Below are 15809 nucleotides of genomic sequence, written 5' to 3'. Positions count from 1 at the left end.
TTTGAGACAGAGTCTTGCTAAGTTATCCAGGTTGGCCTCAAAGTTATAATCCTCCTGCCTCAGCCTCCAGAGTAGCTAGGATAATAGGCATGTACCACCATATCTGGCTATACCATTTTCTACAGCATTAAAAAACATTAGACACTTGGGAATACCTTAAACAAATTATACAATTTATATACAGAAAATGACAAAAATTAAATACTTAGAAAAATCACAATATTTCTGAGAAAATTTTCAGTTTCAATTAATGCAGAGACACAAGGTGTTGGGATGAGAGGACATTTATGAAGATGCTGATTATGAAGACACCAATTCTTCCCAAGTTGATTTAAAAAAAAAAAAAAATCCTATAAACTCCTTGGTAGAAGAAGAATTTGGCTCTGAAACTTACACAGAAACAAAAAAGACCCAGAATATCATAAAACAGTTTTGAAAAGGGACAAAGTTGGAAGACTCTCACTACCTAATTTTGAGGCTTAGTCAAGATGATGTGATACAGGAATAAACAAAGATAGAAAAGAGTCCAGAATAGACCGAGGATTTAGTTCAGTGGTTCCGCTGCCTGCCTCGCAAGTGCAAGGTCCCAAGTTTGATCTCCAGTACCAAAAAAAAAAAAAAAAAAGAGTCCAGAAATAGACATTCATGCATGTATTTGATTTTTGACAAAAGGAAGCTAAGGTAATTTAATGAGGAAAGGATTAGCTGTTATTACAAAGACTGCTGGAATGACTGGATATTCATATGCAATAAAATAAAAAACAAAAACCTTTACACCATATATAAAAACTTAAATTCGACGATAGCCGGTACCAAAAAAAAAACAACAAAAACTTAAGTTGAAATGGATTACATGTTCAAATGTAAGAGCTAAAATTATAAACATCTGGGAAGAAAGTTTCTGTGACCTTGAGTTTGGTAAAGATTTCTTAGGACATATAAAGCAGAGAATGAAAAGCCAAAGCCTGGAGGATATATTTGCAAATCACCTATCTGATAATGGGCCTGAATCCAGAATATATGGAAGAACTCTTACAATTCATTAATAAGATAAACAACATGATTTTAAAAACTGGAAAAAGATTTGAATAGATATGAATGGCAAAATAAATATGAAATGATGTTTAGCATCATTGTTCATGAAGGAAATGCAAACTAAAATCAAAATGAGATAAGATTATGTATCTATTAGATAACTGAGGATAATCTCACTGCAAAACTAAGAAACTGGCATTAGAATCCTCAAGAAATCACCTCAATGCTTTCAGATACTTCCACTTAATGAAATTAAAGGCACAGATGGAAGAAATACAAAAAAATAAAATTTTAATTTTACTTACCCCATAGCAAACTCATCTAAATTTGTTTTTCCCATTAGTAGAGCTCCCTGATCCAACAACTTCTGAACTACCGTAGCATTAAAAGGTGGTATATAGCCTAAAAAAAAATTTAGTTGTTTTTATTATAGGAAAGAAAATAGCAAACATGTAAATTATACACAAAAAATAAGATTTTAAAACTATAATTAAACCAATGAGATGTGTTAATTATTCGTAACTTAAACAGTAGATTGTACTTTTTCTAAGTTAATTTTTTCTCTAGCCAACGGTACTTTTCCAAAGACAGTCTATATTTACTACTTTTATAATCTAAAACACTGACTTTTAACAGCACTACAAAATATTGCATGATAGAGATATAACCAGTTCATTTGAAATTTGTAATTCCAAATTATTAATTTGTTCATTTTACTTGACTTTTTTCTTAGGTGATTTTTTTGTTTGTTTGTTTTTTGAGACAGGGTCTCACTTTGTAGTTCAGGCTGGCACTGAACTCACTATGTAGCCCAGGCTGGCCTTGAACTCGAAGCAATCCTCCTACCTCAGTCTTCCAAGTGCTGGGATTACAGGCATGCACTACCATGCCCAGCTTCTTAGGTAATATTATACAGTATTTTTTTATGTATTTCTAATTAGAATAGACCTTTATTCTCAAATAAAATTTCCTGTCTAGTGAAAAGCTTAGTGTATACTCCAAAGCAATTTACAATAGTCCACCCAGCAGAGCAACTTGGGACACAGTCCTCATAGAATATTACTTTCAGTGTGTAATACTCTGAACAGCCTTTTTTTTCCATTTCTTTTTTCTCTCGAGATCCAAATATCGTGATAAACATGCTAGCTGTTGACTTACTAGACTGTAAGAATAAAGCTAAGCATGGCTGTACTGTGTTACAAGAGAGAGTGCTGAGGAAGTAACAAATGATTGCTTTCATCCACAGGGAAGGATGACGACAGCCAGCTCATACTCATTCCCATACTTTCAATGTGCTGGACTTAGGGGTCACTTAAGTGTGTTTGTGGGGACCAGTTATTGAGTCTTCTTAAATAAGAATAATAATTTCTAAAACTTCTGAAAACAGAATTCTTTTATTATGGTGGCCTACTTCCAAACAATAATTCTGCATTCTGAAAGAGCAAACAGTAAAGATGTAACATTCTATTCTTCCTTCAAAGATGTAATCTACCTAAGATTACCTTGGTTCTTCAGTATTTTTAAACTAAAAAGTACCTGTTTTTATAGAGCCATTAATAGCTCCGATCAGTTACATTTTACCTTTTAGCATATTTGATGCGCATGTTGTCTCAATGCCAGATGTGCTAAAGTTGTCTTTTACTGCAACAGGAATTCCATCTAAATCCCCAAGTGACTGACCTGCATTAGGGGACAATGGTTCAAAATATAAAAATACACTAACATGGTACTAGTTTTTATAATAACCACTAATTTTTGGCAATTAAACTTTTTCAGAAATCAAATTTATATTGGAAATTATTATATTTGGACATTATAAAGCATCACATAACTATTAGCCTAAATTTTATTATACTTCATGCCATGTTCTTTAAATAGGGAGTTTTATGTTTAAACCTTCACTTGCCAAATGGACATAGCTACACCCAATTAAATTCCTTCTCTGGAGATACAAGAATTAAGTATAATTGAAAGTAATTTACCTTTCTTATATCGTTCTTCTGCTTCTTCAGCTTGCTTTAAGGCCAGCTCTTCTGATACAGTAATGTAAGCATTTAGAAATTTGGTCTTCTGGATAAGGGAGAGACATTTCCGACAGAGTTCTGTTGGTGTAATTTGGCCTTGTTTCAGTGCCACAGAAACCTACAACATATACCATTTAAAAACCTTTCAATTGAGTGTGCAGAGAGTTCCAATATTACACTGAGGGGGCAACAGTGTGGCTAAACAATTTCAAAGTAAGGGCTGAATTCACCCTCAAGAGACAGTACCAGCCCTACACTTAATGGTAAATGAAAAGCTGTGAGCTGATCAGCTTGAGGATGAGTTGGGGGACACGGCATTCCTCTTCCTAGTGGCTAATTTCCTAAGTTAGGCTTGAACAAATGATAGTCATAGTTTAGGACAATCATCCTGTCCAGGAGTTGAGGTTCAGCCTGGTAAAGAATGGGTTAGGAGAGATTATACGCAAAGAGTAGCTTGGCTGCAATGTAAGAAGTCAAGAGTGAAAAAAGAGAAGTGAACTGCATAAGGTACCATAGGAGCTTATGGCTCTTTAAGACCTTTATAATTATTGTGGAATTCAAGTATGAACCACTATGAAGTCAGAGGAATCCTTATATAGATTCAAAGCAACTAAAAAAAACTTTTCTGAAATTCTGTCTATTGTGCATTAGCAAGGCTAGTAGGGAAAGCATTAAAATAAACTATATGATGGGCTAAGAGTGACAGAGCACATGTTCAGCATGCATGAAGACCTGGATTCAATCCTCAGCACTAAAACACAGAAACACTATATGAAGCTGGATGTGCTGGCATGTACCTGTAATCCCAGCATTGGGGGTAGGGGTGGATGGGAGAGGATTGCAAGTTCTAGCCCAGCCTGAGCAAATTAATGAGACCCTGCCTCAGAACAAAAAATAAAAAAGGGACTGGGGATGTATCTCAATGTGAAGCCCTGAGTTCTGTTCCCAGTACTACAAACAAACAACTACATGAGAAGTGACCAGTGACCAAAACTCGTATATACGGACTGATATGAAGAGTTCAGATGAAGTGATGATTATTTAATATTTCCTATAAGAAGCAATAGGTACTTACTAATCAGATAAAAAGAATGAATAACAAGAAGTCAAAGCTTTGGAGACTATATAAAAAGAGAGTTGGGTTTTCCAAGGAGATTAGAGTTCAAAGACAAAGGGGATAGGGAAAACGAGTAATACCAAGTATTTACCAAACGCCAAGTATTGCTGTTACATATGTTTTATTAATTCATTTAACCCTTAAAACCACACAAATTAGGTATTATAATCTCATTTTAGAGATGAAGAAACTGAAGCTCAGAGACATCGAGACATCAAGTAGTACAGGACAGAGTAACTTCATAATATAATTTCCTCATCATTTCTTTCCTGGGGTAGCAGGTTATTGCTGGGGATCAAACCCATGGTGTCATGCATGCTGGGCAAGTGTTCTACCACTGAGCTACACCCTCAGCCCTTTTAATCATTTTTATCTCTAGCAGAATTTTTAGTTTGTCCTTCAAATTGATGGTATTTTAACATGTTCTACATGCACCAAGCAATAGGCATGAGCATTTAAGGGAGAAATGAGTTACTGAATGAATCACTGAACAGTGGCATTCTTAAGCCTGAGGGTTTTAAACAAAGCAAGAAGGGGGAAGAGGCCATTGGGAGGAGCCCTAACAGTCACTGACAGGAGGAAAAGGACTTCCGCAGGGAGGCTTCAGGAGTGACGGGGATGGGCAGCAGTAGATAGGCTTGGCTTCAGTGAGGTAATTTAGAAATAAGAAGAGATGTTAACTGGTTTGTTTGAAATGTAAACTCCTTAGAAGAAAGAAGCTAAAAAGAAACAGAAGATGGCTCTGTGTTCCAATATTATGAATGAAGAATGGGCAAAAGAAGACAGTGGTAGACTGGGTGCAAGAGTCAAGACAGAGCAGTACCCAGACAGGCCTATCTCACAGCAAAGCTGTAACAACAAGGAAATGTGTCTGCCACCTTCTCCTTGACCCCTCCTGTCTTCTACTGCCTACTGTCTGCAAATACTGACTGCTGGCTAGTCTATGAATAAAAGCTAAGGACTTATGGTGTGATTAGAAGGGCAAGAAATACAATCATTGGGGAACACTCATTTTAAATGGTGATCTACATTAGAATCATTTTCAGGAAATTTATATTGGAGAAAATCAGTAAGGGAATTGGAAAAGAGAAGTGAAAACAAAGATGCTTATTAGCTACAATGAACTGAGTGTAAAGAGTATGAAATGTAAATCATACAGCTCTCCTGGGACAAAACTGCAAGTGTCATATCTGAATACAAAGCAGTCAACTTTTAAAATTTGGGTTAAAAAAAAATTTGCTCTCCTGGCATTTTTTTTCTCTTGTGGAAACTGGGCCTTCCCCAGAGGCCACTGCTTCCTGTTTTCATTAACACTATGTACCACAGGGTCCACTGGTGGAGGGGAGTGCATGCAGTTGTCCTCCTGACTCCTCAATGCCTGTCTCTTCTCTCATCCCTCAGAAACCCCAGCTCAGCTGACCCAAATACCTTGGAGATTATATTACTCTCTCTCCTCTTCCTCCTGTCGTGTGTGTGTGTGTGTGTGTGTGTGTGTGTGTGTGTGTGTGTGTGTGTGTGTGTGTGTGTGTGTGTGTGTGTGTGTGTGTGTGTGTGTGTGTGTGTGTGTGTGTGTGTGTGTTAGTCTGGTACTCCCTTTTCATTAACTAATGATTTAGTACTGAGTTCACTATCATCTTTGTTACTATTTTCTTGTCGTGTTCACTTCAAATGTCAAGTCTTTGTTTACTGATACCTGGCAAGAGCTCAGACTAGGAAATCATTACTCATATCCATAAAGTCTTCTAAATCTCAATTTTAGACATCTCAGATTTTCTGTCCCCTCAACTCATTTACTTTTCTACTCACATAGCCACCAACGAAACGGTAACCTCAGTTCCACAACCGTAAGGAAACAGGTTCTGCCAACAATCACTAAGGTAGAAAGAGGACCTCACACTTCTGAAACCACAGCTCTGGCTAATGCCTTGATTTTAGCCTTGTGAAACTGAACAGAGAACTCAGCTGTTTCATGCCAGGACTAACCCACACAACTGATAAAGTAAGACTGCGTGGTTTTAAGCTGCTAAGTTTATACTAATTTGGTATCAGCAATAGAAAACAAAATAGAACCTTAGAAAAGGTAAGACATTTCCATCAAGAACCACTCTTAGAAAGCAGGGGAAGAGAAAACTGTTAATATGTATAATTTAGTAATTTTGTCCCATAATACAATTAACATTAGCTAACACTTAGTTCTAGTCATTGTCTGAGACACTTTTATTTCATTTAATCATCATATCCACACCAGGAGCTGATATTACTATTCATCTTTCAGATAAAGAATGAAGTTCCTGCTTGTGGTTACACAGCTAGAAAAAGGCAGAGCTAAATTCAATCAAAGCCTGCTCTCATTTTCAAAATCCATGCTCTGTACCACTCAACTATAACACTTCTCTTTATCCAAGGCATTACTGGCATCTACTTCCTTATAACAAAATGTAGAACGTTTTAATGAACTTTACAGGTAATATCAGAAGTTCACTTAGGAAAAGACAGTCTTTCAAACAAGAATTGCCTTGATAATGCTAAAGGTAAGAGAGCTCTTTAGGACTGAGTATCTAGCTGATGGGTACTCATTCTCTCTTTACCCTACTCATGTTGTGTGAAAGTGTGTTAAGATCACTAGCAACCTCCACACTGCTAAACCCACTGTCAATGCCCAGTCCTCATTTACAGTACTTCTCAGTAGCACCAACACAAGTGACTGCTCCCCTCTTGGAACACTTATTTTCAGGTACCATACCATCCTAGGTTTCCTCTTGCCTCACTATTCCTTCAAATCTCTTATTGGCTTTACTTCCTATGGCTGACCTGTAAATATGGGAAAGTTTTAGCTTCTACTCTTACACTTACCTTCCCAGGGGAACTCATCTGGCCATGTAGATTAATAACAGTGACTTCTATACTCTTTAATTTATAATTTTCCTATCTAGCTTCTTCCTTGAGCTCTATACTCTTACATCTACTTGCTTCACTGACATCTTCCTTTAGACATCTAGGAGGCATCTCAAAATTAACAGCTCTACTGCTCACCTGGGCAGCACATATACTAATGTTGCAGTGGTACATAGAAGAGGAGCATGGTCCCTGTGCAAGGATGACTCGCAAATTCATGAAGCATTCCATATCTTTACTCAAAACAATTAGATCACCTAAAATAAAAGACCCAATGAAGAAATGGGCTACAGAAATGAAGAGACACTTCACAGAAGGAGTACAAATAAATGGCTAACATCTCTGGCCATTAGTGAAATGCAATTTAAAACAATGCTAAGATTCCATCTTACTCCAGACAGAATGGCAATCATCAGGAAATAAAAAAATAACAAATGCTGGTGAAGCTCTGGTGAAAAATGAGCCCTCCTGCACTGCTGATAGGAATGTGTTATGGCGTATGTTTAGATGTCCTCCTAAAGCCTCATGTGGTTGTAGGCGGAGCTTTTTCAAAGCTGGCTGGATCTAGAGAATGTGATTGATTCATACTGCAATGCTAGGCCCAAGGGCACTAGGATTAAGGATGTGATGTGACAGCTACCTGCCCTGTGTAGTCTGGATAAGATAAAAGGGACAGAAAGACACTGCTAAGGTCTCTTGCTGCTTTTGCTATCTTCTATTGCTATGAACTGTTGTCCCTCTGCTACCCTGCCTTGGAGCCAGTCGATTACTAACTGAAACCTCTACTAACTATAAGCCAAATCAATCTTTCTCCCTTTAACTTTGGGTGTTGGGTATTTTGTCTCAGCAATGAAAGAAAAGTACTAACACAGAATGTAAACTAGTACAACCATTATGGAAATCAATGCAGATATTTCTAAGAAACTAAAATTAGAAATTCCATATGACCTAGCTATCCCTCTTTCCCAAAGAGCTAAAGATATCATATTACAGCAATACATGCATATAAATGTTTATAGCAGCACAATTCATAATATAAGTCCTAGAAGCAGCCTGTATACCCATCAACAAATGACTGAATAAAGAAAAGGTGGTATCTACACATAATGGAATACTACTCAGCTATAAAGAAAGACAAACTTGAGACATCTGTAGGAAAATGGATATACCTGGAAAACAGAATGCTGAGTGAAATAAACCGGACACACAAGCTCAGATACCATATGGTATGTCTCATTTGAGTAAGGTAAAGTACAAAGACATTAATAAAGGTTGGATAGAATGAGACAAGGGAATGGATCTCTTGCAAATGGGAAGAGGTCTAAGAGACTAAGGGTAAGAGGAGAGGGGGAAGGGAAGGGGAAATAAGTAGAATAAAGTTGTACCATGTACTGGAACCTAGCAACCTCAATAAATATAAACATTATATCCCATAAACATTAGCTAGGATTAATAATATCAACAAGAATGAAAATGGGGAAAGAGGAATTGGGGGGGGGAGGGAGGAAGAAAAGGGAAAAGGATTAAAAAAAGAACTAAGTTGTATTATGTACATGTACCCACTCCCCTAAATGACTGTAAAGTGCATGTATTGTAAACACGTACTAAAAAAAAGTTAACAGCTTTAAAACAGAACTCTTGATTCTTTAACTTTGGTGCTTGGGAAAACTGAGTTTTTGGACCCTGTTGCAAGAAAAACCATCGAAAAGGTCTTAATACCACAGCTCAGAAGAAAGGAACAGAGCTAAGTAATCAAGAAGATGCCTCCTCGTGAAACAGATGTACTGGTCTCCATAAATGAGCTACAAAGTGCTGCACATCATATTAGTGGTATGTGCTTAATTGTAAAGCAGGTAGTTAAGAGTACATGGATGATTTCTGGAACTTTAGAAAGTTAAAGGAAGCAGGTAGGCAGGGTCAGTCACAAAATAAAATTGCTGAAGTAAATGCAGAACAGAAGAAATTCTCACAGAATGCAGAAGAGAGGGCCAAACAAATTAATATATGAAAAGAAGAAAGAGACATGTAGAGAGCCTGTGTAGGAGGTACAATCTATAGGTAATAGGAATACCTGAAACAGAGACAAAGCAAATGAAGCTGAAACAATAATTAAGAAACTCATTTGAAGAAAGCTTTCAAGAGTTGAAGAATGAAGTAGGGCTGCAAATGAACAAGGCTCACAGGGTACCTTTAAAGTTTAATGAAAAGAAACAAACAGCTAGACAAATCCTGATGATTTTTTTAAATTTCAAGGATAAAGAAAAAATTTTGCAGGTATCCAGATGGAAAAAGTAGGTTACCTATAGAGGGGCAAAATTCAGACTGACCTCAGATTTTTCTCTTACAATTCTAAATGCCAGAAGACAATGGAACAATATCTACAGAGTTTTAAGGGAAAATAATTTTGAACCAAGAATTATATACCCTGGCAACTTAATATTTCTAAATAAGGCAACAGGAAGATATTCTCAGATACTAAGGGATTAAGCAAGTAAATTGACAAAGAATCTTCGCTGAAAAATTTGCTTAATGATTTATTGCAGCCAATAGAAAAATTAGAGTAGAGAGACAATTGTATGAAAGATTTGATAGTGATCATTAAAAGAAGCATGAAGTCAAAAATTGTTACATATGGGGTAATAAACCTAAATGCAAAATAGATTTGTAAGCTAGATTTAAAATTTTCAGCTTATGTAGTTTTAAACTGTTAAAGTGCATGCCAAATATTCAATGTACTGGGCAAATAAATAGTTTTATTTCTGCCTTGTTATATTATAAAAATGCATGTTGTTAAGCATGTATGTTAGATAAAAGTGCTTTGTCATTGTGGACAGGCCAAGTACAGTAAGGACATTCTAAATGTTAATCTGGAAAAACTGGAAAATGGTACGCTTTTATTTCCCTTAAAAAAACTAGCATGTTCCTAAAGTTAATATGGAAAATGTAAGGAGGAAATTTCCACAGCACTGGTTGGAGAGGGGTAGATATGTTTAAATACTGAATAGGGAAAACCAGTAATTACTACATCAGATGGTAGTTCATGTAAGTCAATTTGTCATTGAGTTGTTGACAAAACTAGAAGCCACACATTCCAAATCTCTGGGATTGAAAAGAGTGAAAAACCAAGAAAAAGTAGCAAAAGAAAAATACCAAGGAAGAGTTAAAATCTGCATAAAAAATACTGACAGAGATAGAGGTGAATTATAAACTGGTTAAATTCTCAATAAGACTTCAGTTGAGCCCGGGATGTAGCTCAGTGGCACCGTGTGTGCCTGGCAAGTGCAAGATCCCTAGTTTGATCCCCAGTTCTGGGAAAGAGAAAAAAGAAAAAAGACCTCAATTGAGTTAAAAAAAAAAAAAATCAATCTCTGATTTGAGATATTTACATTTTTATAAAACAAAGGTTAAATGGCGGGCCAGGGATTTAGCTCAGTGGTTTCGCCATCTGCTGCACTGGAGCAAGGACCGGAGTTTGATCCCCGGTACCAAAAAAAAAAAAAAAAAAAAAAGGTTAAATGGGTTTTAAAGTAACAGAAACTCTTTAGGTTATGGAAATGGAAAGCAATGTTTTTCTTAGGCAGAAATAAGGCTATTACAAGATATTTCACATTTAAGAGGTTTATGTGGCATTCCTACGTAAGATTTTTGTTCAGTATCTTGATGTGGGGGGTTTTACTGCTATACATTAATATAGATACATACATTTTACAACATTTAAAATTGGTGTGCTTTATATATTTAAATTCATTTAGTAATTCTTCAATTAAAGGAGAATATATGTAGCAAAAAAATGGAACGCTTGAGAACCTCATCCTTCTAAACATGTTCTCCTTATAGTCTTTCCAGTATTAACAAATGTTACCATTTTCCCAGTATCACTGGTCAGAAATCTAAATATTTACCTTGATTCTTCTCTTTCTCTCAAATCCCATATCCAATCCATCACCAAGCCCTAACTTAAAAAGCAATACTGTCTCACATTACCTCTGCTGCTGCCACCCTGTCCACGCTATCTCTTGTGAATGCAGCAGCTGTCTAACAAGTCTTCCGGCTTCCTCACTTTTGCTTCCCTACAGATCTTGTTCCTTAAAAGTCACCTGAAAGAATGTTAACAATTTTAAATTGGAATATGCCCAAAGACTCAAAACTTTTGAGAGGCTTCCTATTACACTTGAGATAAAATCTCCAACCCTGCAGTGGTCTCAGAGGTTCTCCAGGATCTGATACCCGCCTTTCTCTAATCTTCCACTGCCCTCCTCTTTCACTTCTCTCCCCGCATGCTAGGCTTGGTGCAGTCCTTAAACATGTCAAGCTGGCTAGTGCTTCTTGGTCTTTGTTACTGTTCCTTCTGCCTGGAACACTATTCTATAGCCTGCTTAATTTTTCTTCATGGTACTTATGCTACCTGAAATTATACCATTTATCTTTGTTCCTCCTTTAGCTTGTCTAATGCCTGCTTTCCTACCAAAAACAAACCAAAAAATAAGAGCAGGAGCATGTCTTCAGTGCTAATCCTCAGAGCCTACAATACAGAGTTGTTCAATGGATGTTAGCTGCCAAGTGTGGTGATGCACGTCTGTGTTCCCAGCATTCTTGAGGCTGAGGTGGGAGGATTGCTACAAGTTCAAGGCCAGTCTGGGCTACATAGTGAGTTCAAGGCCAGCCTGAACTACATAGCAAGACCCTGTCTCAAAAAAACAAACAAACAAAAAAACAAATCAATGAATGTTAACTGAATGAGTTGTTTATAATTTGGAATCTATTTCTCTATAAAATAATCATTAAAACTTCTTATAAAGCCAACTGAATATATTATTAAACTTTCAAATTAATATCATCCTAGAAACACTGGAATCATGCTACAAGAGAGAAAGGTAAAAATTAGACTCCTATCCCTTCCAGTTGTGGCTCAGCATGTTTCCCCAAAATAAGACCTAACTGGAGATCAAAAACACCAACCCTGATCAGCCTATCCTTGTGTTTTTGCCAGGAGAGCAGCCAACATGCAAGAGAACAGTGAGGTTCCGTATAATCTTCTGCATGACACCAAGGATCACCATGGTAATGATCAGCTATTAATTACAGCTGAAGTTTATTTTCCAGTAAGGTTATTTTCGGGGAAACACAGTGTATCTAGATGTCCCTTTAAAGCCTTAAGTGTTCATTGGTGGGACTTTTGAGAAGTGGCTGGATCATGGGTGTGCAATACTAGATTATGGGTTTGATACTGATTTCCCATAATTCTGGGTGTGGATAATGGGTGTGGGTGGCACCAACCAATAGGCTTGTATCCTGAACAGAATATAAAGGGAAATGGAGATTCCTGCTTGCTGCCTCCTTTCTGCATGCCATGAACTGTTTCTCCGCTGCCATGCCACCCTGCCTTGGAGCCAGCAGACTATCGACTAAAACCTCTACAAATTGAGCTAAAATAAGCTTTTCCCCCTTTAACTTGTGGATGTCCGGTATTTTGTCCTGGTTATGAGAAAGTAACTGAGATACTTCCTGAAAATTTGGCATTTTACCTCCTTTTAATGCTTCTACCTAGTGCTCCTCTGTTGTCCTGAGTTTCTATTTATGGCCCCCCTAAATTGGCTTAGATGTTCAGTTTCCAGCCCCTTTCCCTAATTTCCTTCTCTTCGATTATCTCAACCCTTCACGATTTGTACCTATTTTATTATTTTTGGTAACGGGGATTGAACTCGGAATCTTGCGCTTGTGAGGTAGCTGGTAGAACCACTGAGCTAAATCCCTGGCCCTCTGTACCTATTTTTAAAAGAGTGTGTACTGAATTAATATATAATTTATAATTGGTAGAATTGGGGGCATCAGTACAGTGATGTGGAAAAAATACAGAGTGAACACAAAATACCTGTTGGGCTGAGGATTTAACCACCACAATAATTTTTTGCACATATTAGGCATTAATAAATATTGGTTAAAGGATTGATTAAGTGAAGGCAATCATGCCAAACAAGCTCTCAGTTTTTCCTTGGGTCAGGTCCCCTGAATGGTTCTTTTCTTCCCCAGGAGGCAGAAGTTGTTTTTAACAATGGTTCACTTAACATCAGAAAGGGGTAGCATTAAAAAGAAGGTGCTCAATGGGGGAAAGGCAGAAAAGGGAAATATTTTTTATACATTATAGTTTATTTTAAAGTAAGTTTTGCACTTTTTTTTTTTTCTTTTCTTGGTACCGGGGATCGAACTCTGGTTCTTGCGCTTGCGCAGCAGGCATCGAAACCACTGAGCTAAATCCCCGGCCCTGGGCCTTTTTTAAAGAACAAATTTGATTCATCACTAACAGTACTAAAGCCAGGTGCAATTTAAGATAGTAAAAACAATATATTTTGGAGAAGAAATATTTGTTATCTAAAGCCAGTGGATTTAAAAGGTCTCATAATTTGTAGCTTTCTGAAAGGCAGCAGCTGAGAAATAAAAAAGAGACTTCCCAGGTGGAAATACAAAGGAAGATAGAAGGCAGAACAGGTTCTCAACCCCTACCTAGCACTAGAAAGCACCTGCAGACCCCATTAAACCATGTATCCTTGGCCTTACTGCACAGATCTGTCTGATTAAGTCTTGAGGGTGAAAGAGCTGTAGTTTAAACAAGTGCCTAAGGTGATTCTAATAGGAATGGGCTTGCAGACAGTTATAAAGGTTGAGCAAGCTGCGTGCAAAGCAAAAAGACCCAAATTTAAACCATAATAGCAGGAATAAAGTGAGAACAAATTCTAGCCAAATTTAAGGAATAAACAGAGCCTGGTGCTTTACTGGATATGAAAGATGAAAAAGAATCGCAAGTCCACTAGGATTATATCTGTGGTATAAAGAAGTCTGTAATAAGGACTGGGGATTTAGCTCAGTGGTATCATGCCTGCCTCGCAGGTGCAAAGCCTGGAGTTCGATACCCGGTACCAAAAAAAAAAAAAGTATTCAAATTCAGAAAGATTGGAGGTTTGTTTTGAAGATGAATGTTGAGAAGTAGGATCGTTCTTAAAATGCTAAATTCAACTTTGGCCAGATGGGGTGCTTACAGGACCTTCAAAAGAAATGTCCAGAAGGCACTCACAAATATAGCCTTAGTGTTATATGATGTCCAAGAAATGGAGACAGAGGTAGGGGAATTGTAGGCATCTTGGTGATAGCTGAAGCGTTAAAATTTTTTTTAATTTTTTTTAGAAATGCCAACAAGTATTTGTTTGAATTTTGCGACTAATTCACCGCGTCCATCAGCGAAAACTGCATCAGCTGGGACAAGAGTCTCAGGTGAACCAGGTAAATTCCCCTTCTATGGTAACCTTCAGGATCTCGACCCAAGCCCGAGCAAAACTCTACTACGGAGAAGGCGGATGGATGTGCACTTCAACCTCACAGGTCCGCAGTGCAGAGATCTCCCCTGCTAAGATCCTCACTCCGGAGTGGGTATGGAGATTACAGTCTAGAAACCAAAAGAGTTAGATTCCCATCCCGTCCCAGGAAAGAAGGCGGCTAGGCAGACCAAGGTGCGCGGTTAATCTCGCAAACTTCCGTGCACGGAGTCCGCGAATCCTTCCGCTCTCCCCAATCCCCCTATCAGGCTAGTTCCACTCACTTCTCGAAGGGTCCGGCCCAACATGGCTCTCAGGTTCAGACTGCTACCCCAGGCACCAGGTGGCAAGGAGGAAAAAGGTCAACAGCGACCGCTGGTACTACTGGGCGCAGCCATCTTTGATTGTCACTGGACCCTTCAACACCGAGCCCTTGGATTGGTCGAACTGCAGCCCGAGGACAAGATCTTTACACTCGATTGATTGGTGCCGCAAACCCTCAGTGGAGAAGGAGAACAGGCTAGCAAGGAGACTCCGGACTAGGGTCGCACCGGGAATTCGGAAGCGCTGGATTTTGCGTGGCCTCGGGCTCGGAAGCCAGGTCTATTGTCCTGCTAAGAGCTCCCTGGACAGGGATTGGGGTAGGGAGTGGGGGTTGTATAGCTGCATTTCCCTTTTATATTTTAAAGGGGGAAGTGGGGGTAAGGCAGGGAGGAGATTGGACAAAATACTTACTAAATGTAAATTTTTGATGCGAAGAACGGAATAACAATTCCATAATTTTCAGTTGCTCCATTAGGTTAACTTCACTTTTGAATGCTCAGTTTTGAAATTGGCTAGTGTGCTTAACAGAATTTGATCGCGTTCAGGGGTGAGCATTTGATACATCTAAGTGCATTTTATTGCACTTAGAAGAGCGCTATTCGGTCATTTTTCACAATGGAAGTTTTGAAGACTTGTGTACTTAGAAGAAATGCATGTACTGCGGCTTGTTTCTGGCGAAGCAAAGTTGTACAGAAGCCTTCAGTTAGGAAGATTAGTACTACTTCTCCAAGGCGCACTGTCATGCCTGCTTGGGTGATAGATAGATATGGGAAGAATGAAGTCCTTCGATTCACAAAGAACATGATGCTACCTATCATACATTATCCAAATGAAGTTATTATAAAAGTCCATGCTGCGAGCATAAATCCTATAGATGTTAATATCAGAAGTAAGTTTTCAAGACATTTTTTGTTACCTTTGAAAAATCTTTCATTAGTGCTTAGTTGCTTTTTTTTTAAGGTCAAATGTCTGACTACACTTTGGTTAACACAATGAAATCATTCAGGTTTTTGATAATACCTCTGTAAATGTTATCTGGGGTTTTTTTGTTTTGTTGTTTTTGGTGCCAGGGATCAAACTCGGGACCTTGCGCTTGTGAGGCAGGCG

General features: G+C 38.0%; 2 protein-coding genes and 1 non-coding gene across 11 annotated transcripts in view; 2 read left to right on the top strand and 1 right to left on the bottom strand.

The window, feature by feature from the left end:
* Window positions 1–14841, bottom strand: part of Qrsl1 (glutaminyl-tRNA amidotransferase subunit QRSL1) — a 35679-nt gene extending 20838 nt beyond the window's left edge. For 4 of the 6 annotated variants that reach the window (XR_015450327.1, XR_015450326.1, XM_004855439.4 and 1 more), the window contains exons 1-4: window positions 14663–14841; window positions 3018–3177; window positions 2617–2715; window positions 1341–1437 (exon numbers count right to left, since the gene is read on the bottom strand). Coding sequence is in view for 4 of the 6 variants with exons in the window: in XM_004855439.4 (XP_004855496.1) it covers window positions 1341–1437; window positions 2617–2715; window positions 3018–3177; window positions 14663–14686 (380 nt within the window). In the remaining 2 variants the exon portion in view is untranslated. Of the gene's footprint in view, window positions 1–1340; window positions 1438–2616; window positions 2716–3017; window positions 3178–11055; window positions 11169–14662 lie in introns of all 6 variants that reach the window. The other 2 variants (XM_021236884.2, XM_087208693.1) reach the window with 2 other exon arrangements.
* LOC147828690 (U6 spliceosomal RNA) lies at window positions 7202–7308 on the top strand. The gene has a single exon (XR_015450346.1). It is a non-coding gene; the product is annotated as a U6 spliceosomal RNA (small nuclear RNA).
* A 25-nt stretch (window positions 14842–14866) lies between the features above and the next one.
* Window positions 14867–15809, top strand: part of Rtn4ip1 (reticulon 4 interacting protein 1) — a 40501-nt gene continuing 39558 nt past the window's right edge. Inside the window, exon 1 of one of the 4 annotated variants that reach the window (XM_087208697.1) lies at window positions 14867–14979. Coding sequence is in view for 1 of the 4 variants with exons in the window: in XM_004855437.4 (XP_004855494.1) it covers window positions 15318–15591 (274 nt within the window). In the remaining 3 variants the exon portion in view is untranslated. Of the gene's footprint in view, window positions 15592–15809 lie in introns of all 4 variants that reach the window. The other 3 variants (XR_205694.4, XM_087208696.1, XM_004855437.4) reach the window with 3 other exon arrangements.

Source organism: Heterocephalus glaber, unplaced genomic scaffold (genome assembly GCF_053883595.1).
Source record: "Heterocephalus glaber isolate CG9 unplaced genomic scaffold, H.glaber_assembly_v1.0 deba00000942, whole genome shotgun sequence".
In the NCBI taxonomy this organism is placed as follows: Eukaryota; Metazoa; Chordata; class Mammalia; order Rodentia; family Bathyergidae; genus Heterocephalus; species Heterocephalus glaber.
This window is presented reverse-complemented; position numbering and strand designations above follow the sequence as displayed.